Source organism: Schistocerca cancellata, chromosome 1 (genome assembly GCF_023864275.1).
Source record: "Schistocerca cancellata isolate TAMUIC-IGC-003103 chromosome 1, iqSchCanc2.1, whole genome shotgun sequence".
Classification (NCBI taxonomy): Eukaryota; Metazoa; Arthropoda; class Insecta; order Orthoptera; family Acrididae; genus Schistocerca; species Schistocerca cancellata.
In genome coordinates this window covers 936,264,160-936,289,842 of record NC_064626.1, presented here as the reverse complement: position 1 = coordinate 936,289,842, position 25,683 = coordinate 936,264,160, and the positions used below count along the sequence as shown (strand labels likewise).

The following is a 25,683-nucleotide window of genomic DNA, read 5'->3' as shown; positions in this document are numbered from 1 at the left end:
GTCCAATATGAGCACCGAAGACATGGACAAGATGCTGTACAGCGCCATGTTTGCACCTGGTGGCAAAAATTGGAACTATTTTTTCCGGTGTAAATCGTCTCCACATTAAAGCTTTACCATATCTACGAAGGTTTCCTGCCATACAGCCAACACTGGACCTCCGTGAGAAGCTGCACTTTAATTACATCTGGTGTCTTCAAAAGCCAAAATTTTGAAAATGAGTGCAGGGGCTCCGTGTTGCAACCTCTTAATTCCACACTTCTATAATATATGTTACAAAACGGCCGCCGGTATGATGAAAATATAAATCATCTAATTCTATACATATTTTATCTTTGAAATATTCAAAGTTTAAGTAAGTAAATATTGAAACGTGAACACTGTGTAAAACAGCTCTTACCTCCAGTATTTAAAGAGGTTCCAATCTCAGCTTATACTAACATATTTTATTAATTGATTAGTTGTAACAGAAAATAGTAATTTGTCGGGGGTAACAGAAGTTAGTAAATAGTAATCAACAAATTTATGTTATGAATAACTGTTTAACCCACAGTATTTAACACTAATCTTTTCAATTGTGATTTCATTTCATTTGTAAGTACTGTAAACATGTCTACATTCTACATTGAAACTTGTTCTAAATCAATATTTGTCTCTGGTATAATTGGTATATCTTCTACTGCAATAATAGTATATAAATCTTTAATAGACTAAAGATTTTGTCAAGTAGATTCACAAATTGAAGTAAATGATAAATAAGTAAAATAATATGATGCTGATTTAGATTTGTTGCAGTAGTAGATAGAAAACAAAGCTGTTGATTGGCATCTGTCTTCTAAAAGAACAGAAGGTTGAAGATAAACAAAGACAGTGTAAGAACTATTGTTAACGAACGTTCGCACATGTTGAGGATACCCAATAATGCGCGGTCACGATGTAGGTAATAGTGATTATTTCGAAGCCCAGTAAACGTATTTAGTTTGCAACTCTTTTTACTCTTATTTACTGAGACCATTCGCCGAAGTTGTACGTTGTTACACGGTAATTAACACAGAAGGCATTAAGAAAAAACAGTCAATACGAATTTCAAACTGTCCCACTTGACATTTAAAACACTGATCCCAGTACTATACACAACGATATTTTAGAAGAGTTCCTATAGGTTTGGTCTTGGAGAATGTCTGGCTAACGTATGTGTGGAGCAGGTTATTCGCGGTATGGGGGTTCCTTTCATGTTAGAGGGTTCCCCCCTTGTTGTGCTTGAGAATTCACTAAATGTAGGAGGAAATTAACGCACATTACACCATTGTGCACTGCATAAAGCAAAGTAGCAGTTCGGAGATGATGATTTGAATGTATCGCCATGGCAGTACACTGTCATAAAGTATCATCTGTGAAGGAATGGTTTGTGGAGGATCCTGATATAAACTGGCATACCCAGAGTCCCGACATGAACCCAGTTGGAAACCTTTGGGTTGCGTTACAACGTAAACATTTCTCCAAACCCCAGCGTCGAGTATCACTGCTTTCACTGGTTTCGACACTTGAAGTATAGGCTGCTGTTCCTCCAGACATACCTCGTTGAAAATGTCCCTTGCAGGTTTCTCATCATAAAAAAGGGAATGGTGGAAATCCTGACATTAGTGTCTAACAATAGGTGTCAGGACACTCCTGACCACATAGTACAATGCGTCCATAAATTATCTTTATAACTTAAGATTTTATACTTTCGAAATTATACTAGATATTAACGAATGGTTTTTAACATGTGTTAACTCAGTTTTGTTTCCTCATATACGCATCAGTGTATGCACCCACAGTGGTATGGACAACGTCTACTCGGAATTCCATTTTTCTCCACGTACTATTCAAGATCTCCACGGTGACATGTTCAAATAAATTGAGAATGTGTACCTTTCCGAAACCCTGCCTCTAACCTTACTTCTGTATACCAGATTCTTTGCAAAACACCACAGGAAGAAGTCTTAGTGCTGTGAGGTCAGGGATTGTGGCGGCCATCGAATTGGACTGTCTCGTCCAATCCATCTGTTCGGAAACATTTCATCTAGAAACTGACTGACATTTAGGGACCTGTGGGGGTAGTGCCCCATCTTACTGCAATATGATTAGAGATAGGAGTTCCAATTGTGGCACAGCAAACTCTTGTAAGATGTCCAGGTAAACATCACCGTCGACGGTAGTCTCGATGAAAAAGAATGGATCAATGACACAATTGCGCATCAGTGCGCACCAAATATTGACCTTGGGACTCTCTATTTCCATTTCACGCGTAAAGTAAGAATGCTGCGAACACCATATACGAACTTCATGACTATTGTTTGCCGGACACATGAAACGTTGCCTCATCGGTCAAATAAATCTTTTCCGAAAAGTTATTGTTTGCGTCAATCTTGCCTAGCATATACACTGCCAACAGTTCGCGTTGAGGTTTGTCAAAGAGCTTTAACGCCTTAAGCAGATGATCGTTGTAGGGATGTAGCCGTAGCGTCTTACGCAGGGAACTGTGCACTGTTGACGGTCTCATTTCTAACTCTTTAGCCGCCGTGCGCACAGATTTTGTCGGACTCCTTGCAAACGCCTGCCACCCCTTATCCACGTTGGCGTCCGAAACAGATGGGCGACCCGCACCATCTTTATGGAGAAAACTACCTGTTTCCATAAATGAGGTATGCCAAGCCCGAATAGCTGTGGGGACCTGATTTTTCTCCTGTGGCCTCCATATTTTTACCAGATTTAAAACTTAAATTTTGCGTCAAAATTACGTGACCTGGACCGTAAGAAAAACTTTCTCATCAAATGTTGAAAACTAATTGTTAATATATATTATAGTTTCAAAGTTATTCACTCTAAAGATATTTTTTTGAAATCCTCTATATAGGAGAGTAGGGTAAGGAAGGCCATACTTGCTTCCTAACTACTAGCAAGAGGTAAAGCAGTCGAAGCTCAGAGCTCTTTTCTAAACTCTTTGTGCAGTTGTCCGTTAATGACCGTAGTTGTTGGTATCTCAGAAAGCTAAATCTACATGGATACTCTGCAAATCAGAGGGTTCATCGGACCACCTTCAAAAAAATGGCTCTGAGCACTATGGGACTTAACATCTGAGATCATCAGTCCCCCAGAACTTAGAACTACCTAAAACTAACTAACCTAAGGACATCACACACATCCATGCCCGAGGCAGTATTCGAACCTGCGACCGTGGCAGTCGCCCGGTTCCGGACTGAAGCGCCTAGAACCGCTCGGCCACTTCGGCCAGCAGGACCACCTTCGCAATAATTCTCTATTATTCCAATCTCTTACAGCGCGCAGAAAAAACGAATACCTATATCTTTCAGTGCGAGCTCTGATTTCGCTTATTTTGTTACGGCGATCGTTTCTCCCTATGTAGGTCGGCGTCAACAAAATATTTTCGCATTCTGTGGAGAAAGTTGGTGAGAGAAACTTCGTGAGAAGATTCCGCCGCGAAGAAAAACGCCTTTGTTTTAATGATGTCCACCCCAAATCCTGTATAATGTCAGTGACACTCTCCCCACTATTTCGCGATAATACGAAACGTGCTGACCTCCTTTGAACTTTCTCGATGTGCTCCGTCAGTCCTATCTGATGAGGATCCCACACCGCGCAGTTGTATTCTGAAAGAGGACGGACAAACGTAGTGAGGTAGTCTCTCTAGTAGATCTGTTACATTTTCTAAATGTCCTGCCAATACATCGCAGTCTTTGGTTAGCCTTCCCCACAACATTTACTGTGTGTTTCTTTCAACTTAAGTCGTTCGTAACTATAATTCCTAGGTATTTAGTTGAATATGCGGCCTTTAGAGTTGACTTACTTATCGTGTAACCGAAGTTTAATGGATTCCTTTTAGCACTCATGTGGATGACGTCAGACTTTTCGTTATTTATGGTGAATTGCCAATTTTCGCACTATACAGATATCTTTTCTAAATAGTTTCGCAATTTGTTTTGATCTTCTGATGAGTTTTCTAGTCGATAAACGACAGCGCATCTGCAAACAACCTAATACGGCTTGTCTTCTAAATCGTTTATATAGGTGAGGAACAGCGGAGGGCCTATAACACTACCTTGTGGAACACCAGAAATCACTTCAGTCTTACTCGATGAGTTTCCATCAGTTACTATGAACCCCGCTGACAGGAAATCGCGAACCCAGTCGCATAATTGAAGCTATATTCCATAAGCACGCAATTTCACTACAAGCCGCCTGTGTGGTACAGTGTCGAAAGCCTTGTGGAAGTCTAGAAATAAGGAATCAATTTGAAATCCCTTGTCAATAGCACTCAACACTTCGTGTGAGTAAAAAGCTAGTTGCGTTTAACATGTACGACGTTTTCTAAATCCGTGTGGAGTGTGTGTCAATAGACATGTTCGTTCGCGGTAGCTCATAATGTTCTAGCGCAGTATATGATCCAAAATCCTGGTGCATATTGAAGTTAATGATATGAGCTTTTAATATGGATCACTCCTGGTACCTTTCTTGAATATCGGTGTGACGTGTGCAACTTTCATGTATTTGGGTACGCATCTTCCGTCAAGCGAACGGTATAGAGCTATTGTATCAATACTCTGAAAGGAACCTAAGTGGTGTATAGTTTGGACCGGAAGACTTGCTTTTGTCGAGTGATTTAAGTTGCTTCACTACTTCGAGGATATCTACTTCTACGTGACATGTTGGCAGCTGTTCTTGACTCGAATTCTGACTCAGCTCCTGAAGGAACGTGGTCCCTTCTGCCGCAGGCCTGCTGGTGTCGGTGCCGTTCCTGGTGGCGACGGCGTGGGTGTACCTGTGGTTCCCGGAGCTGCGCGACCTGCACGGCAAGTCGCTGGCCAGCCACGCGCTCTGCCTGGCCGTCGCCTACGTCGCACTGTCCATCACGCAGCTGGCCGGAGACCGCATAGTCACCGGCGCCTGCATCGCTTTCGGTGAGTCCTCTGCTCGCCTCAGCGCGTTTGTACCGAGACCAGGCAGCTTCCTTCAAACAGCCGTTAACAACCAGACTGATCTCTGGCCGCCAGAGATGAGAAATGAGCACCGTAAACTCGCTTTAAATTTGCCTGAGGGTCCCGTGAGTTCCTCTCTCCACTCACGACCTCCATAGTCTCGGAGAGACTCGACTCGTCAGTCTCTGCCGCTGCCCATTGAACGGGAAACTCGTCACTTGAGTGTGTTGTCGGATACAAGTGATATACAGGGTGAAAAGTATTTAAACCGACAAACTCTGGGAGGTTGTAGGGGACATCAAAACAAATATTTTTTCCTAATGTCATTTTTTCCTACGAGGAGTATTTAAACCGGTAGAGGAAGATTTCTCTAGCGGCAAATCAGTTAAACCAACAAACACGTTTCCATTTTTTTTATGACCAAGAGACAACACATTAACACAACCCAATTTCAATTACAGTAGATTTTCAAAAATGCCTCCATTGACACGTAAACAAAGGTTACACCGTCGGATCATGTTCTGTCTGACATGGGCAAAAACCCCAGGAGTATCCCGAATTGTTCCTGCTGCTGCTACTATCCGGGCAACCAGATCCTCTTCTGGTGCAACAGGAGTTGCGTAAACAAGGTTCCGCATCTCTCCCCACACAAATTCCAGAGGGGACATATCTGGGGATCGAGCAGGCCATGATACAGGACCAACTCTGCCAATCCACGTTTCTGGGAACCGTCGGTCCAGGAATCGACGCACACGGCGACTGAAATGTGCCGGCGCCCCGTCATGTTGGAACCACATGCTTTATCTTGTAGGGAGCGGGATGTGTTCCAGCAAATCTGGCAATCCTCTGGCGAGAAAATTGTAGTAGTGCCTGCCATTTAATGGCCTAGGTAGCAGATACGGCCCAATTAAACAGTCCCCAACAACACCGACCCATACATTAACGAAGAACCGCACTTGATGAGCGCTAGTAACTGTGGCATATGGGTTATCCTCACTCCAAACATGCGAATTGTGCATGTTGAAGACTCCATCACGCCCGAAAGTTGCTTCATCGGTAAACAATACAGAGGATGGAAATGTAGGATGAATTTCACACTGTTCCAGGTACCACTGCGAAAACTGTGCTCTGGGTGGATAATCAGCTGGTTCCAGGTTGTGGACACACTGTAAGTGAAATGGACGTAACAACTGCTCTCGAAAGACTGTTCTTACATTCCTCTGATTCGTCCCCATGTTACGTGCAATTGCACGAGTGCTGATTGAAGGATCCTGCTCCACAAGCTGCAAGACAGCTTCCTCAAACTGCAGCGTTCTGACCGTGCGACGGCGTCCCTGTCCAGGTAATCTGCTAAATGACCTGGTCTCACGCAGACGTTGGTACACATCAGCAAAGGTCGTATGATGCAGGATACGGTGATTAGGATATTGTTGTTGATAAACCCGCTGTGCAGCTCGTCCGTTGTGGTGCGCTACGTAACACACACCAACCATACCAGTGTACTCACTCCAGGTGTATCGCTCCATTAGTAAACAGACACAAGGCACTACTACACTGGTGGACAGCAGTTGCCTACAACTGAAGAGCGTAATACGGCCTCTGACAACTGAAGAGCGTAATACGGCATCGACCGGTTTAAATAATCCTCGTAGGAAAAAATGACATTAGGGAAAAATATTTGTTTTGATGTCCCCTACAACCTCCCAGAGTTTGTCGGTTTAAATACTTTTCACCCTGTACATGGGATGGGTAATAAGTAGTGGCAACAACGCTATGATTCATACCAGACGTCACTGAGAGACGTTCACTGTATAACATGCCCTCAGCGTAACAGTCATCCTAAATCTCGATTACCTCCCTTCATAGAGATGAAAGATGTCGTACACCGTCAGAGCATCCAACTCGGTATCTTGGGGGGACTGCGCTGTGGCGCTGTACCTGTCTTCTCTTGTGTTGTAGCTAGTGCCACAAAAAGCTGCCTCCATTTTGGCAAACAAGTCGTAATCACACAGACTCATATCGGATGAATCCGGTGGATGTTTCGGGATCTCTAATCCCCGCGTACGCAGGAATTCCTGCACGTGCTTCGTCGTGTGGCATCGTGCTTTGTCATGAAGGATGATGGGATGCAGTGCCAGAAGGAAACATTGTTGTGCGCTCCGACCACATGCCACTTCAAACTTCATCCACGCAAGTTGTGTTTCTTAAACATACCGGTAGTGCCCTGGAACTGGTCTTGCGCACTTTGACAGTACACGCAGAGGCTGACTCAAATACAGCCGTCGCCACTTACTGCACGACTTAAACAGTTCTTCTGTCAGATGCAGACAGCACGAGAGCTGTGCGACGTTTATAAGAAGCCCCTACCGCGTTCCTGTATGTATGTGAAGGCTAATCTCAGGAACTGCTGTACGGATTTTGATAGGGTTTTCACTAATAGACTCCTACACGAGGAAGATTCCGTCAAACAGCATTCCTTGGCGTTTTGACTTAATGGCGAGTCGCAGATACTGCAAAGTGTCTTCATAGCGCTGCGCATTCCACAGTCGAAGAACTCGACGAATAGAGGACCCTGCAGTCGAAGGAGTTTATCATGACTTACCGGAACTTAGGCGAACAGCTCTGGATTTCTTTGGTGGGGGTAATGTGATACGTTTCAACTGTTGGCTTTGCCCTTTGCCCTCTGTCCTTGGGCTGTCGGGGTGCTGTCGGACGGAATCATCCTGCTGCACGATAACCCACGCCCTCATGCTGCCAATCAGACGAAAGCTACGCTTCAGCGACTTGGTGTCCTGAAGATAAACAGACACGGACGTCGGTTTCAGTCGTACGAGGAAGTGTAAAAATGGGAGCGGTTGTGGATCCGTCAGCGGTCGACCGTTTTCTATGGAGCAGGAACTGGTCGTCTCGTCTACCAGTGGCAAAAACGCCTTAATGCGTATGGCGATTGCTTTTCAATGAATCCAATCCATGGTCCCGCTGCCGCCATCATAAAAGCGAAGAGTGGTCAGTCACGCGTTATATTAGCGTCCACTAATAGATGCCTGGATAATTCAGACCACGTAGTGTATCTACGAATTAGGCCGAACTGAAGACCGAAAACAATTTATTCATTATTTGCTTTCCACGACGCCAACACAAAATGTCTCCCAATTAATATGGAACGTAAATACATAAACTGAATTATGTCCGTTACGGACGCTTCCTCATACTGTGTGAAAACTTCGATTTAATAAAATGATGAAACTTAGTAGACTAATATTGAAAATAAATGGTAAAAAGTAAGGTACCACTTAATATCATCAACACAGATCCCAGAAGTAGCAGGAGGGTGTCAGGAAGGCCAACTTTAGTGTCAACACAGTGAGGTGGCGCAGTTGTAAAGACATTATCCTTTTTCCTCCCTTTGCTTTTTCCTCCCTTTGCTTTTTCCTCCCTTTGCTTTTTCCTCCCTTTGCTTTTTCCTGTGTCAATGGAAAACGATTTATGTAGTATCCACAAAATATTTTACAGGGGCAGTTGGAAATAATAAGTCCAGCCCATAACCTCTACCGAAAACGTATCAGGTTTTCCATTTTTCCCCCCTCTTGTATTCCCAGTAGCCTACGCTCGCAGCGTTATTAGGTTCTAAGGAAGACATATGTAGCACTTCAGCTAGCTGGACATTGGTGGTGATCTTAAGTCTGAGTAAACTGAAAGGTTGTTACTGAACCAGTTAAGGATATAACACATACAAATGTAAATTAAAAGTATACCTGACGCGAAATTTCGTCATAATTAAATAACGAACTCTGAACTGCAGTATTAGTTTCCTTTGAAGGGCTTCGATCTATAGATCGCTGTTAAATCGATAAAGTTGCTTTCAATCCCTTAATGCTCTGCACTTAAATTTATCGTGAAGGAATTACTACTCACAGTAGTACGAACTATAGTCGCTCGGTCTACACACTTAAGACGTCGGTGCTTATGAAACACTGTTTATCACTTTCTTCAGAAGGTCACGTCCAAGTTTATTTGCCATTGTTCTCTCAGCGTATGTCATATCTATACTGCTCCCGCTGTCATGCAAGGGGAAAAGAGTACTGTATAAATTCTACCGTGTTACTTTGAAGTCTCTTATAAATTTCCTTTCTTACTCATACTGCCATCTTCTTAAACTGTTGTTTCCCATTAAATCTGAATGATGGGCATCATTCAGACGTGTGCTACCTTTCTGCCAGATTTTTACACCATTCCATGGTTAAAAGCAGCACTGGACAGGGGACATACTTTATACATTATTTGCGGTCGTTTCTATTAGACATTAGCACTCTCTCTTCTGCCCAAATCAGAATAATAGTTTAATGGTCTAACAAAAAGAAAACAATTTGCCTAGGTGAGAAGTGGGCGTCTCAGGGAAGGTTATTTAAGGTCAGGTTGGACAAGTTAACTACCTGTGCCGTTATCTCTGACCCAACTTACTACCATGGTTAATCCTTGTCTATAGCTACGCCTACATTTGGGACCAACGACTCCCAAACACATCTGTGTTCCAATAATTATCTCCCGTTATTTGGATAAAGAAATATAATCATATCGTAGAGAGCTCAGAGGTAAACGTAATGTCACAAAAAAGTAGGCTAAGGTTTAAAACAGCAAAGCAACGGAACGAAATTTTTACAGAATAAGGATATGGAAGCCAAAGATCTAAAACTGTCAATTACCACAGGGTTAAGGAGCCCTGTGATGATTTTATTTTTGTTAAACCTTAGTGGATGGAGAGGGCTTAGAGAACAAACCTGTTCCTGCACTGAATGAAGAAATTTAAAATAAATCTTAATTGCAGCACATGCTTTGAACGACAGTGGACTCGATTAGGTCTAGCAGGAATTTCTATTATATTCAACCAGCATGTGGAAAAGTCATAGCATCTTTCAAGCAATGCGTCGGCTGGGCCTCATGGTAAATGGCTTACGCTTATGCTTATCCTCCCTCTCTCTCTCACCCCTTTCTTCTGAAACGTGGTGGTGTAACAAAATTTATTAGTAATTTTGTCAGCAAATGAAAACAAGAAAGTGGAAGAAGTTTATAGTTATCAGTTTTCGCTAAAGTCCTGAGCTAAATTTAATGCCTCTTCTCAGTGTGTAGAAGAGATACTGCAACTGATACTGGTCGCAATACATTGGGTAGGCGGTTTCAACATCAGCTGTCTCCTCAGTTCTGTTACAGAGAATAAAGTCACATATCTACCCAGAGTTTGTCCTTCCCATCCCATTCTACACTCATCCATAAAAATAGGCTACACTGTTAAAGCCATCATTCATAGGTGTGGAAGCCATGATCGTTGGATCCAATGGACGTAACACTAACAAACATCCACTAACATCTTACTTTTTGGCAAAGTTCATACGTTGCTGGGACTCTGCATTGTCCTTAAAGCCACACGGTAGTGTGTTTGTATGAAAAGTCAATAGCTTTCCATCCTTCGCTGAAATCTCGAGTAATATTTTTCTAAGAAAGCGTAGACCAGTGATTCGGTCTTCCAATGACGTCAGTCCATGTCTTCCCTTTATCCATTTGTTAGTGTTTTGGTTCTAATGACTTGGTTTACCTAAAGAAAAATCAAAAGTTTAAGGAAAATTGTCAACTAAATTTCATCTGTTGCTTTTAGTGTTGCTTCCGTGACGATCAAATCCTGGACTACTTAATAGTTGTTTTTAGTGTTTGTCTTGTTACGTATTGATATTTTCAGGTAAACAGTGTTTGCTGTTACTATGTTCTGAGCGTTCTTTTTAAACCTAATATTCAAGATTGAATGACAGTTCAAAAATGCAGGATCTTCCGATTATTACCGTGCTGTCTTTGCTCATTTTAATCGGAACCCAGAGAGATCTTCAGCTGAAGTAATGCAGTGTTTCCAGAAAGAAGATAGAAGTCTACACTTCCTCTTCTTTGGCGTAGAGACCATTAGACACGATGCGCTGGTTCAATGCTTTCTTTGGGGAATCGTGGCATTTGCCAGTGGGTAATTTACATTAGCTAGTTTTGCTGATATTTCCGTAGAATGGACAGATCTGAACGCCACTCCAGCCGAATACGGGTTGACAGTATTAACTAATGCGTCTCCTTGATTCTCCTGTTGTTCAATTGCAGCTAAAATCGTGACTGGGAGAGCAGGATTCCAGATGTTTTTTTATATCAGTTCCCTTTGAGAATATTTTTTCGTTCCTTGCCGCTTCGAGACCTCACTAACAGATAAAAGCGCGCACTATCTGTCACAAGTAGACTCCTTTGAGTAGCAGGAGAGAAGTGTGTCTTCTGACGGATTGTTGTGTAGCGACCTAGATGTGCGCTACGCAATAGACCCGCTTTTGCTGACAATTCTGTCATGCCTCTCAAATCTAATCTCCATCTTTTTGTTTCGGTTGACCATGGCACCAAAAGATACTGTTTCCGCTTCACATCAGTGGATACTCACTACCAACAACTTTTAGTCTAATGTCAATGAGTCTGCCACCCAAAGACAGTCAATTTTACTGAAGCGTAACCTACCTACCCTGAAACGGAATTCGATGATGTGCTGAAGTTACATAGCATTACGCTAATTTACGTTCACTATACAGTGAGATTGTAAAGCTGAGTAACTTGACTTTTCTGAGATATCAGAGAGACTTCAGTATTAATATAGGTATACATATTAATTATTTAGAAATGAGACTGCGCTATCCAACCTCCTAGCAAATCGGAGCCACCGGCAGCTTATCCTTTGTACTCAGATTTTGTGCATCGTTTAGTTTATTGGTATTCGAGTATAAGTGAATGCATCTGATTATTTAGCAGTTTTTAATAGTGCTATTTATTTTTACTCTAAGAAGATACGCATTTTTCGTTGATTCGTGTTAAGTGAGTTAATTTTCCTGGGGTAGGGTTACATTTCCCGTGGTTCAAACAGTAACTGATTAAAGGTGAAGAGCGACTGCGTCCGTTGTGTGCGGATGCAGGAGAAATTGGCCAACGCCCGTAAACAGCTGGAAGCTGTGTTGGCCAAAGTCGACAGGCTTCAGACTGGCGACCTGGGCTACAGTGGCGTTGGGGCAGCCGTGGCGAATGCATTGGCACCCCAGCAGCTTATACAGCCGCCTTGGTTCCTCGCTGCTGTTGCGTCTTCAGACTGACACATCCGGACCAGCCGACACTTACCCGATGGTGACTGGCGAACTATGGTAGATTGCGAATCTCAAGGAGAAAGTAGGTACCGGCCCACAGCTGTCCCCTTAAGTCTTACAAACAGGACAGAGGTATTCCCCGCCGCTGAAAGTATGTCTGAGCCATTATAGGACGCCTCAGCCGATGGGGCTGCGACCGATCTTCGTGAGAGAGGTTCGGACAACCGCAGAGGGTGGGACAGCTCGTCATTTGGAGCTTCAGTGTTAGGCGAACAATGGAGCTGCTCAGTAAAACACGGGAAGATCGGTAAAGGAACCCAGTATCCACTCTGCTTGCCAGGGGGTCTCGTCCGAGATGTGGACATGACTCTGCCGGCAGCGATTGAGTGCACTAGGTGCACTTGGGTGCAAATCGTGGCTCGCGTAGGCACGAATGACGCCTGCCGCCTGGGTTCAGAGGCCCTTCCCGATCCGTACAGGCGGCTGACGGATTTGGTGAAGGCAGTTACACTCACATGGTGGAAGCAGAGCTATCGTTTTGCAGCCTCGTTCCCAGAACCGACCGTGGTCATCTGGTTTCGAGCAGTGAAAAGTCTAAACTAGACGCTCAGACGATTCTGCGACGGTATCGGACGTAAATTTTAGGGTTCCCATTAATAAGCCAGGTGTGCACTACACGCAGGAAGACCTCCTAGTAGCGTATTGCGTGAGGCGTGCACGTCTGAGTTTTTTCGGATAGAGAAATACCTCCACAGGTCCGAAAAGATGCCCTCCGAGTCCACAGTAGCATTCATCACAGCAGATCGAAGAAAGTAAATATTAACATAGTATTAATTTACTACAGAAGCGTCTGTGTAAAGGTACCGGAGCTAATCTCGCTTACAAACGGTAAGTACTAGAGACGGAAAGCTGGCTGAAAGTACATGTCAGTAGCAGTGAAATTCTAAATTCCCACTGAAAAATATATCGCAAAGACAGGTTGAATGCTGGTGGTGGCGTGTTTATAGGCATAAAAAATAAGATAGCATATTAGTAAGATTGGTACAGCTTCCGAATGTGTGAAAAAAAGTGTTCAAGACGGATCAAATATCTCACCGGAGGCTTTTATAGACACTCTGCCTCCGCAACAGTAGTGGCGGAATAGTTTAGCGGAAACTGGGAGAACATTTCGCGCAAATTTCCTTGTAATGTTAGTTTTAGGTGGAGATGTTATCGTACCAGCTATTGAAGAGTGGTAGGGACAGAGACTCAGGAGATATTGTTCTAAGTGCTTTATCTGAAAATTATCTTCAGCACTTAGTTACGGAATGGATTCGTGAAGACAACTGCTTAAACTTGCTAGTGACAAACTCCAACTTCCGTCTCAGTTCACGTTGGACAGGGAATCAGCGATCACAAGGCCGTTACAGCATCACTGAATACGGTTGTAAACAGTAACACAAAGAAAGGCAGGTAGATGTTTCTGCTTAGCAAGAGCGACAAGAAACAATTACAGATTACATGAGCGGACAGCGCGAAAATTTCATCTCCAGCACTACAAACGTTGAGTATCAATGAACAAAGTTAAAGATCATTGTACAATACCATTTAGATAGGTATGTTCCGACCAAAATTGTGAGGGCTGGAAAGTAGCCGCCGTGGTTAGACAGCCATGTTAGGAAACTGTTTCGAAAACGGCCTCACTGCAAATTCAAATGTAGCTAAAGCCTCATAAACAAACAGAAGTTAAACGAATTCAAAATTGGCGTAGGGAGAGCCATGAGTGAAGCGTTAAATAAATTAAAGGTAAAATTCTGTCTACTGACTTGATAGAAAATGCAAAGAACTTTTCATCTTACGTTAAATCAATAAGCGGATCGAAGCCATCTATCCAGACACGGATCGTAATGGCAGTGAAACGGAGGACGACACAGAAAAGGCCAAAACAGTAAACGTATTTTTCCAGAACTGTTTCCCAGAGGGAGATTGCATTGAAGTACCTCCTTTAAATCGTCGCACCAATGACAAAACAAGTGACATCCAAATAGTTGATCATAGGATAAGAAAGCAGCTGTAATCGCTCAACAAATGGAAGGCGGCTGGACCTCACGAGATACCACTTATGTGCTGCAGAGTATGCGGAAGAACTAGCCTCTCTTCTAGCAGCATTGTACCATAGGTCCTTGGGGGAGCGAAGTGTTCCTGATTGGAAAAAAAGCGAAGTTCACCCCTGTTTCCGAGAAGGGTCGTCGAACAAAACTATAGACCTAAATATCTGATGTCGGTCTAATGTATAATTCTCTAACATATTTTATACTCGTGTACTACGACATCTCTGGAGGTCGAAAATCTCATTAGGAACCAACAGGGGTTCCGAAAACAACGCTCGTGGAAACCCAAACCGCTCTTCTCGTCAAAGTGGTCTGGAAAGCAACACATACTGGCACCCAGATAGATGCTGTGTTCCTTGTCCTCCGGGAGACATTAGATACAGTTCCGCACTGCCGCATAATGAACAAATTGCGAGCGAACGGAATATCAGAACCATTTTGTGATTGAAGAGTTCCTAGCAAGCAGAACATAGAAAATCATTCTGAACAGAGAAAAGTATTCAGACGCAAGAACAACGTCGGGGGTGTCCGTGGGGAATATTACAAGACCATTACTTTTCACAGTGTAAGAGAGTTGTAACTTAAATAGTGGCAACTATTTATTCACAACTAAAAAAAGAGAGTTAAATGTTGCATCTGTTAATGTCCTTCAAAGTAGTCACCAGTGTTGTATACAATCCGTTGCCTGCGATGTGGTAGGCGTAGTATACCGTTAGCAGAGTTTGTTCTGTTGATGGTACGAATGGAGCGGTCTACTGCCTGTCGAATCTCTGGAACAGTTTTGAAGCGAATGGCACGAAGTGGTTCCTTCATCTTAAGAATCAAATCAAAGTCGCAAGGACTTAAGTCCGGGGAGAATGGTGGATGATACAGTACTTCCCAGTCCCATCGACCGAAAGAAAATGGCTCTGAGCATTATGGGACTTAACATCCGAGGTCATCAGTCCCCTAGAACTTAGAACTACTTAAACCTAACTAACCTAAGGACATCACACACATCGACCGAACAGAGCAACCACAGCTTGCGCTGTATGCGCCCGCGCATTGTCGTGCAAAATGATGGGTGGGTTGCGCAGAAAGTGTCGCCACTTCTTTCGCAAAGCTGTTCGCAGGTGATGCTCCAAAAACGAACAGTAATACCGTGCATTGACAGTCTGCCGTGGAGGAATCTAATGCGTTAGGATAACACCATCACAGTCGCGCAGGAGAATCACCATAACTTTAGACCGCTCGATTCGCACCAGCAACAGAACAGGTTCTACTAACGGTTTACTACGCCTTCCACATCGCTGGCATCGGGTTCTACACAACGCTGGTGACTACTTCGAAGGACAGTAATAGATGCAAACATGTAACTCTTTTGTATCGGTGGTGAATAAATAGTTGCCACTATTTAAGTTCCAACCCTCGTCTATAAATGACCTAGGCTCCGCTGCAGATGAAAATTTGATGGTGCGTTTCTTATTATTTAGCGATATTGGCCTCATAATTGTTGGGAAGTTTCTTCTTTTTTTGTAGTCGGAGGGGGGGGGGGGAGAGTGGTTTCAGTTCGAAGTGGTCCGGGTACTGTGTTACACTCACATATAGTGACGTGCTTTTGTAAGGGTAGATAGATGTAGTGTGTTTGCCTAGATGTTTATCCTGATCTTACCAACTTAACTGGATTCATGTTAGGCCTTTCTTTGTTAGTAATAAGTTGCATGAGGGCGCCGGGATGAAAAGCTGTTTCTGTGGTTCCCGAGTACCTTGCTGTGTGCTCCGATGGGACTTTAATTCCTCAGTTAGGATAGAGGTAGGCATTACTTTAGCTGTTTTTCTTGTGTTCTGTGTCTGTTCTGCAAATTGAGCTGAGTATAGGTGGTGGGTGGTAATCGGTCAGACGGGAAAGGGAAGCCTGACTTCTTCTGTAGTCCTATCTTAGGGACATAGACTGTGTACCGGGAGCTATTAAATTCTAGTTTCCGTTCACTTCCATTCCTCGCCCTTATGCTGAGCAAACAACACACTCATGACGCGCTCACAACGGTTACCTACTTGAAGTAGAGGAAGCAGACGGCAAGTGTCTCCAGCTGGACGTTACAGAGGACCACTCGAAGACTCCACACTGCTGCTGACTTCCACTGCATTGCCACTTGTCCAGACGAATCTAAGACAAACTGTGGTTCTAGACAAGACAGTCTTCGTTCGAGGAAAAGACTGTTCAGTCGATAGTGCGCATTAATGTGCTGTTGGTACAGTAATCTCCAGCACTGTAGGCGTCCTTTAAGAAGGAATTTTTCAAAATTCCAACCCTAAGGGGGTGAAATGGGGGATGAGGCATTGTTTCGAAAAACTGTTGCTATTCAGGCAATTTTGAAGCTAGACCTACTATATTGGTATTCTGTTTCTCGGTCAGAAATAAAGAAATAAGTGACTAAGAATTTTTGAAAATTTAGTCCTATGGGGCTAAACAGTGGGTGAAAGCTTTTTTGAAAATAATTACTAAAATCTACTAAATGATTTTTAAGTCTACATCTATGACAACTGGTATTGGACTTCTCGGTTAGAAATTTTAAAAAAGTACGTGTTTCTGGAAATTCAGCCCCTTAGTGAGTGCAATAGGGTATGAAAATTTTTGAGAAAGTATTGTTACATTAAAAAAATTAAAAGCTAAATTTCGGAGGATTAGATTTCTCTCCTCAGTTAGATATAAAGAGATGATTGCTAGGGGATGAAAGTTGCTATGGAAATGACTCCACAAGACCGCAACAGGCATGATTAACAAAAACTTTGGACTCCAGCTACCAGAATCGCTTTTTGGTCAGAAGTACATTCGAAAAAGTCCTTGCTTACATGGGTTAGCGTGAAACACTTAGGTGTTCCAGTTCGTGAACAACATAAAAATTACATTAAATAAAAACAAAAATCACCGCAGCCCATACAGTCTATGAGTGAAACAGCGGGCGCTAATCTAGTTAGTATAAATGTAAGTGGGCAGGAAAGTGTTACTTTAATTCTACTCAGTACAAAGCGTACGGCGCACGCTCGAGAATACTGCGACTACACAAAATGAGTGAATAACATAAACAGAAAAGACCAATTATTAAACAGGACACACCAGTATAAATGTAAAAAATATCCGGCTCTACACCTTCACTCAAAATGAAGTGTAATGTCTTTACGGGTCCTCCAGTCTTCTACCCTACATAAGTCCTTCCTCCCACCCGTAAAATAACTACAGAGAATGCCACTGACACCTCACCTTCCGCTACGTAGAATCCGCTTTCCATTACCCCAGGGAGAGCACCCAGCCTTTCTCCTCGTACTGCTTACTCAGTGTCTCTATAGAGTCTCGCCGCACTCTCCACTCGCCGCCCACACCATCAGATAGAGAGAGAGAGAGAGAGAGAGAGAGAGAGAGAGAGAGAGAGAGAGAGATATGACGATAGTAGCAGTGGGAGCAAGACAGAGAAGAGACAGTGGAAATGAATGAGATGCGAGTGAACATACATTGGCATGAGGAGGGGGGGGGGGTGCTGCTGGGGCCCATAGACTGGCGAACTTTAGCACGAAAATATTTGCCCACTTTCCCCATCCCTATGACAATGTGCTGAAGTTTCCCGGTCTAGAGGTCAAAAACACTAGCAGAGTATCCGCGAAGACATGTGTGGAGAGGCTAAAGAGAGAGGCAGCAGAATGTAAGCGAGATAGACAGTGGAATGGGAGAGAGAAACAATGAGATAAAACAATGCCATTGGGACACACAGTGAAAGTGGCAGAGGAAGAGACTTTGGTAAGGAAGAGCGAGAGAAAGTGATAAAGACAACTGGAGAAACACAGGAGAAAATGCAATGGGAGAAAAAGGAGACACTAGAGACACTTACAGACAATGCAGGGAGAGGGATATGCTGAATATGCAAGCTTCACTAGACTGGGTAAAACTATTTAGAACGTTCTGTGTTAAGAGAGTGAATATGTTCACATGCCAAAAATCTTTGGGGAGGAAGGCGAAATGAGGATTGAGGTGACTGGTTCCCCATTTCTCTGCCAGTGCTACAAAGAGAAACACATTCACCTTTCTGTGCTCAGACAGGAGCGTTTTTCAGCATTTCACAAACACCCTGAGTTTCAGGAGCCGTCAAGGCCCCGTAACTACTCCAGGCATCGCATAGGATCCATCGCTAGCATTACCGTGCATGGCTTACCTTGGCTGTGCGTGGCTTTCCCTGGACTGTTATACTCGTACATTAGCGCGTGGGTAATTCTGCCTTCCCGTTTCACAACACCGTTCCACGATACACACAGGTCACACTCGCTCTATCCTTGGCGACCAATAGCACGGTAGATACTATTGTCCCTGCGGCGGAGGTGCGGCTGCCATCTCCATAGCAGGTTTCCCCCATTGGCCTTCAACCGAAGGCTTATATTTACTGAATTGAAACGCGCCATCCGATTAAGCCCTCGCTAAATGAACTACCACATTTGTTTCTCCTCATTTTATACAGACAGCGTGTAATGGCATTTCAATGATATCGCCGGTATACTCTCGCCGAGAACGGGTTTGGTGACACACAGCCTCTTCCATCCACGTTGGCCCCTCTGTTGGAGGGTGGCCAGGATTACCACTGTGAGAACATGAACATCTGATGACCCTTATCTCTAGAGTCAAAGATAAGCGCATCCACGCCCGCTCTCCCCACTCCCAATCATTTCTGCGAATAGCGTGAGAGAACTGCAAAGGGAATCTATTACAGCAGGTCACACACAAACAAACAAAATAGGACGGTGTCAACAAAATCTGGTTCTTCAACTATTAGAGGCCCCAGCGACAAAAACCGAGAAATGATAGGTTTCTTGCAGATCATTTAACTTCAGTACAGTGATCCCAGTCTTCTAAAGTATCGTGTTGGCCTTTTGTAACTATACCAAGGGTAGCGAAATTTATTTTGGACAAAGCATATTTGTGCCATCAGCTACAAAAGTTCGCGTTTATTCTCTACCGGTTTCGATTTTCAATGACATGTATCAGTTATTAAGTATGGAGTAATCACCAAATGTGCACTTCATTAACTGTGCCAAGGCATAGCTTGTTTATGTGCGCTGTGTTAACTGCATATGTTCTACTTTTGTGTGTCTCATATATGGAGGAAATGTATGGTTGATCCATTGATGTACAATGTTTCCCTCTTTGAAGATGACTGTAGCAAATGCTTTTTCCATATTATTTAACTACGGTAGACAATCACCTACGGAAAGCTCTGTTAAAAAAGTTTGGCTTATAATGTGCCAGATTAGAGTCAGGCCTGTCCAGCAGTTTCTGAATGTGTTTCTGTTCTCGCAATTTCAGAGCAAAGGTAACTTCGGTCAGCAATATTTACTTTCTGGTGCCATCCAACATGAAAATTTAGCCTAAGATGGTAAAATAAAATTGTGTGTTCATTCTCTAAGTACCGTTCTGAGCAGTTCACAGAGTTGGTACGAAGCGTTACACAGTGATAGCAACAATTATCGAACACTTTCAAATATTGGAGATTTGTGTTGCATATATTCCTGTATGAGGTCAGCTGATTGACATTACGTACGAGACGTTCTTCACAGGCAAAAATCAAAGCACGGGGCGCCAGGTGCTGGCGATGCCGACACAGCAGTTTCCTGACCTTTGTTCCCACGAGCTGACGATCGTGTGTGTTGACGCAGTCAGACAAAAATGGGTGTAATAATCTGCGGCAAGATAATCATGTGTGTGTTGGACGTGTCATTTAAAATCTCTTCAATGGATAAATTCAACGAATATATTTCATAAGTGTCCTATTCAGTGCACAACATACTATGTACATCAATACTAGCGAGGACTGATTTCCACATTCCAAAAATACTTGGGAAGCTGCGTTACAAGATACTGAAACGAGCTAATGGACTGAATTTGATGAATCAAAGGCCTACCTGTGACTAAAACAAATTCTATAATACATTAACTACAATTTACCTTTGAAAGTGGTCTAGCGGTTCTAGGCGTGCAGTCCGGAACCGCGCGACTGCTACGGTCGCAGGTTCGAATCTTGCTTCGGGCATGGATGTGTGTGACGTCCTTAGGTTAGTTAGGTTTAAGTAGTTCTAAGTTCTAGGGGACTGATGACCACAGATGTTAAGTCCCATAGTGCTCAGAGCCATTTGAACCATTACCTTTGAAATTAAAAGTACCTCGTTGTTACGACAACCTGACTAATTCTGTTTCCTCTCTGATTTTTGCAGCGTTCCTGATCCAGTTCTCGTTTCTGGCCAGCTTCAGTTGGCTCACCATCCTCGCCTTAGACACCACGTGGCACGTGATGTAAGTATCTGCTCTAAAAAGTACGTAATACACACATGCATCTCGTACATAACCACAATTATTAGAAGTAAACGTTTCACTTATGGCGAAAGCTTGAGCCAGCCTTACGGGCCTGGCTTCAGTTTGTCCACGGCAAGCCCCTTTCTCGTGTCAGTCTGTTTTGCCAGCACTTTTGGGTTTTGGTCTCTGCAAATGAAAGGCTTTCCTTTGACCGCAACCTAGGTAGGTGATTAAAGCACCTTAGTCCATTGGCGTTCAACTCTGAGGCAAACGGCTCGAGTTCTGCAGGTGGAATAAAATAATCACAACCAGCATTTAATCCAAATGAGGAAGAGAGATGATTTGTTTTCCTAATCACCAGACAATGGAGCATTTTGGAAGCCGATGTATCTGTCGAATGTGTGTCGCTGCCGGATTTCCTCTGCTCCCTTCCATTAATTTTCATGATCAATTGAAGCACCGCAAATGTGTAGCTACACCGGCAGTCAGCAGTCCTTCAAAGGTAATACACTAGAGGAATCAATTACAGCTTAGATGAAGCCTGAAAAAATGCAGATCAGTCAGGATTTTGCTAAGAGAAAAAATCTAATACATTTGGCATGCTCAGTAATTATGATATAATATAATTTTAATATAACTTTCGTTTTTCATATCGGAGATTTGTTATGATTCATCAGGCTTATCACTGGTTTGATGCGGCCCGCTACGAATTCCTCTCTTCTCCCAACATTTTCACCTAAAGTGCACATGCAAACTACATCCTGAGTTGTTTGCTGAATGTATTACAATCTGTATTCCTCTACAGATTTTATCCTGTAAAACTCCCTCGAGAACCACAGAAGTTATTCCCATATGTCTTAACAAATGTCCTATCATCCTGTCCCATCCTCCTCCCCGATTATCATTACATCTAATTTTCAACGTGCTTCTGTAGCACATCATCTCTAATGTTTCAGTTCTCTTCTGTTTGTTTTCCAAGAGTCCAGATATTTACAAAAGGATTGTAATGATCTAGAGTATACTGGAATATATCAACTTGAGTTTTGAAATATTTTCATTTCATTTATCACAAAGGATTTTAACGCTTTTAAAATATTCACTAGAGTTGTAGGTGTCGGGTAGGGTGCGACTGATAACGAAGAGTGCACTACGAGAAATTTTGTGTAATTAAAATTGACCAACAGTACAGAGGATAACCCGCTTTTAAGAAGTACATACGGCACCGTGACATTAGTGAATTCATAATAATTATTGCCAAGAGGGTCTTGTACTGGTCAGTCAGCGAGATTGAATGTGCCGTTAAAATGGGTCTTTACGTGCTCAAACAGTACCACGTAGCCACTTGACTGTAAATGAGTTGATTATCAAATACGAAAAAAAGGTTGTGCACGCTGAGTGATTGCGTAGCCGAAACAAATTAAAAATACACGAAAAATGCTGTTGACAAAACTCTCAGATAACGGAGATTAACTTCTTAAAATATATGCTCTATGCTTAAACATAAATCGGGGCGTGTTATTAAAATAGGCAAATGAGATATACAATTATTTGCTACGTGCACAAATGGCTTTTGCTTTCCATCACGTTTTCTTAGAATAACTTTAGCAAGATTTCTCTAATTACTATAATAATTTTTTAAACTTGTGCCTTGAAATTTGTTTTTTAACTATAGGCTTCATCTGTTATCGAACTGACTAAATTACCCACACTCCCTAAAACATTTCTGATTTACGATTGAAATATTGGTGTTATAATTTTGGCTGTATCTAATTCTCTCAAAAGAAATATTCGTTGCAGACGAACGGGGAATTGTTCTACTACGTCAGTCGTAACATAATTAAGAAAGTATGTCTAGAGACAGTTCGATGCAGCATCTTACAGAATAGCAGCTGTAGTGCTGTCTAGCGGGAAAACTGAGCAGTTTGATTCGCATCTAACCTTACATCGCTGGGAGTCTAGTCGCTGACGTTACAAGGCTGTTTGCACGCGGTTATTTTGTAATTCTGAGAGACTAACACGCGTGACAAAGCAACACAGGTAGCAAACAACAAGCTACAAAAAGGTGAGCAGTCAGCGCTTTTTTCTGCTTTCCGGCAGCTGTTTCCACTAGAGCAGCCTGCGACAGATACAGCTGTAAAAGGCTTAAGGTTAAGGTACAGTATAGTGCGCTACATTTATTTATGGAATAAGCAATGAGTAGGACGTAACCAGCATGCTTAATAACTGCAAAAAATATTGAACGCGTGCCCAGGATTTTAGTTTTCGTTGCTGCCGAAACGAACTACAACACGATACTTCACTTCATCCGTGGGCTGCGCCATTTTCTTTTGGTTAGTCTAGCGGCGTGCCAGGGCACTGTAGCACCGGGTTTCACACAGACGTGGACCTGCAACAAAAAATACAAAGGTTTGAGAAGTCTCGATCACAATAAAATATTCACAGTGGTTATCGGCTTCGGTCTGAATGTGACCATCTTCAGACTATTTGCACCACGATGGTAAGCGGTGGCGGTGAACGGAGCGGGTGTTATTACTCCGCATACTCAGCTGCAGTTTACGTTCTTAGAGTAACAACACCTGACCGAAACCGTTAACTTTTGTAAATAAAGGTTTTTCGCGGTCGAAACCGTTTCTTAATTAATTTTTAAAATAATTTTAGCCAACCGCAGTTCTTCGCCTGAAATGTTCTCAAGAACTATAAAGGAGATCAGTTACGTATCTTAATTTTTCTGACGTGACAATTATTAGAACAGGACATTGCCACTGAGGGTTGTCGTACCATCGGGTGATCTGTCTGTCAGGTGATAGCACTGCATCCACTTACTGTTTCTCTATCGTATAGAAGCCATATTTCAATCAGAAGATTAAGTAGCAATTTTGTTTCGGACCTAATCTATTTATAGGTGTGCTGTTATTTATCTCGGCAAAGGTCCCGAGTTCGAGTCTCGGTCCGACACACAGTTTTAATCTGCCAGGAAGTTTCATGTCAGCGCACACTCCGCTGCAGAGTGAAAATCTCATTCTGGAAACATCCCCCAGGCTGTTGCTAAGCCATGTCTCCGCAATATCCTTTCTTTCAGGAGTGCTAGTTCTGCAAGGTTCGCAGGAGAGCTTCTGTAAAGTCTGGAAGGTAGGAGACAAGGTACTGGCAGAAGTAAAGCTGTGAGGACGTGGCGTGAGTCGTGCTTGGGTAGCTCAGTTGGTAGAGCGATTGCCCGCGAAAGGCAAAGGTCCCGAGTTCGAGTCTCGGTCCGGCACACAGCTTTAATCTGCCAGGAAGTTTCATATCAGCGCACACTCCGCTGCAGAGTGAAAATCCTTTCAGACTTATTGGTAAGATGGGCCAGTGGATAGCCCGTTAAAAACTGAACTCAGTTTAAGCATGAAAACAGGCATGTGGTGAGCTGAACTGTGAAAAAATAAGCAAAATGGAAACGGTGAACGGCCCAAGCTCAAGATGTGCAACAGCGACAGAAGTTTAATAGCCTCGGCGACATGGTTATGTGGTCACGGTGTCGGATTGACGGGCGGGAGGGAGATCCGTGTAAAATCTCCTTCGTCCCCCCCCCCCTTCTTTTTTTTTTTTTTTTTTTTTTTTTTGTTTCACGAAATTATGAGCTGTCTACATCTACACTGATACTCTGAGAATCACATTTAAGTTCCTGGCAGAGGGTTCATCAAACCACCTTCACAATTCTCTGTTATTCCAATCTCGTATAGCGCGCGGAAAGAACGAACATCTATATCTTTCCGTACGAGCTCTGATTTCCCTTATTTTATCTTGGTCATCGTTCCTCCCTATGTAGCTCGGTGTCAACAAAATATTTTCGCATTCGGAGGAGAAAAGTCGGTGATTGGAATTTCGTGAGAAGATTCCGTCTTAACGAAAAACGCCTTTCTTTTAACGATATCCAGCCCAAATCCTGTATCATTTCTGTGAGACTCGCTCCCATATTTCGCAATAATAAAAAACGTGCTGCCCTTCTTTGAACTTTTTCGATGTACTCCATCAGTTCTATCTGGTAACGATCCCACACCGCGCAGCAGTATCCTAAAAGAGGACGGACAAGCGTAGTGTAGGCAGTCTCCTTAGTAGGTGTGTTAACATTTTCTAAATCTCCTGCCAATAAAACGCAGTCTTTGGTTAGCCTTCCCCACAACGTTTTGAATGTGCTCCTTCCAATTTAAATTGTTCATAATTGTAATACCTAGGTATTTAGTTGAATTTACGGCTTTTTGATTAAACTGATTTATCGTGTAACCGAAGTTTAACGAATTCCTTCCGCTCATTGATTTGTCTGTTCGCTATATTCAAGTTTGTGTCTATGTCGTGGTGTAACGTCCGTTTGCAACACTGAGGTGTAGGAAAGGGACCTCCAGACGTACGAAACTCCTACTTGTTCTTCACAGGTACCACATTTAATAACTCTTGCGTCCCGTTTTGGAAATTCTCCCTAGAATTCATTTGTTGTAACATAGTTCAGACCCGCTTATTTGTTTTCATTTCTGTGAGAGGACTATGCAGCATGTTACCTGCTCTCACTATCACATTTGCTTGCGACGGTAATATTTTCTTACCGAATGACCCATATTCTGTAAGAAAGTTATAATATGACAACTGCCAATACTACAGAACAACAGGCGCGTCAATGACTGGATGGAAAGTCCATAAGGATGTAGGTTGCAGTAGATACTGGGAGATGAAGAAGCTTGCACAGGATAGAGTAGCATGGAGAGCTGCATCAAACCAGTCTCAAGACTGAAGACCACAACAACAACAATTAATATGTATCGGTACGAGGAAGGTTTGATCATGGATCTATCGCTTTGCACTCCAACATTGTTATAACACAACCGTGACGCCATGGCAGTTCAACTATACTCAGTGTTGCACATTTTGAGCTTCGACCGTTCACTGTTTCTATTCTGCTTCGTTTTTCACAGTTCAGTACACCATCTTCCTGTTTCCTTGCTTGGTCTGTGTTGCTTTATTGATGGGCTATATAATTGGCCATTTTACTACTAAATCTGAGGGGGCTGCGACGGGAATTTCCCCTGTAAGAAGTGAAGTGTTGCATGAACTTCAACTTCAGAGAACTAAATGATTTCATTATGTGAGTACCAGCATTTTGTACCCTAAAGCTGAAGGATTAGTATGGA

General features: G+C 43.0%; 1 protein-coding gene and 1 non-coding gene across 3 annotated transcripts in view; both read left to right on the top strand.

Annotated features, from left to right (window-relative positions):
- LOC126162670 (G-protein coupled receptor Mth2-like) overlaps positions 1-25,683 on the top strand; it is a 138,087-nt gene that overhangs the window by 94,415 nt on the left and 17,989 nt on the right. For both annotated transcript variants that reach the window (XM_049919330.1, XM_049919323.1), the window contains exons 3-4: positions 4,776-4,961; positions 20,446-20,524. In XM_049919330.1, coding sequence (XP_049775287.1) covers positions 4,776-4,961; positions 20,446-20,524 — 265 coding nt within the window. The remainder of the gene's footprint in view (positions 1-4,775; positions 4,962-20,445; positions 20,525-25,683) is intronic.
- On the top strand, positions 23,707-23,781 carry Trnas-cga (transfer RNA serine (anticodon CGA)). Its single transcript has one exon. It is a non-coding gene; the product is annotated as a tRNA-Ser (tRNA).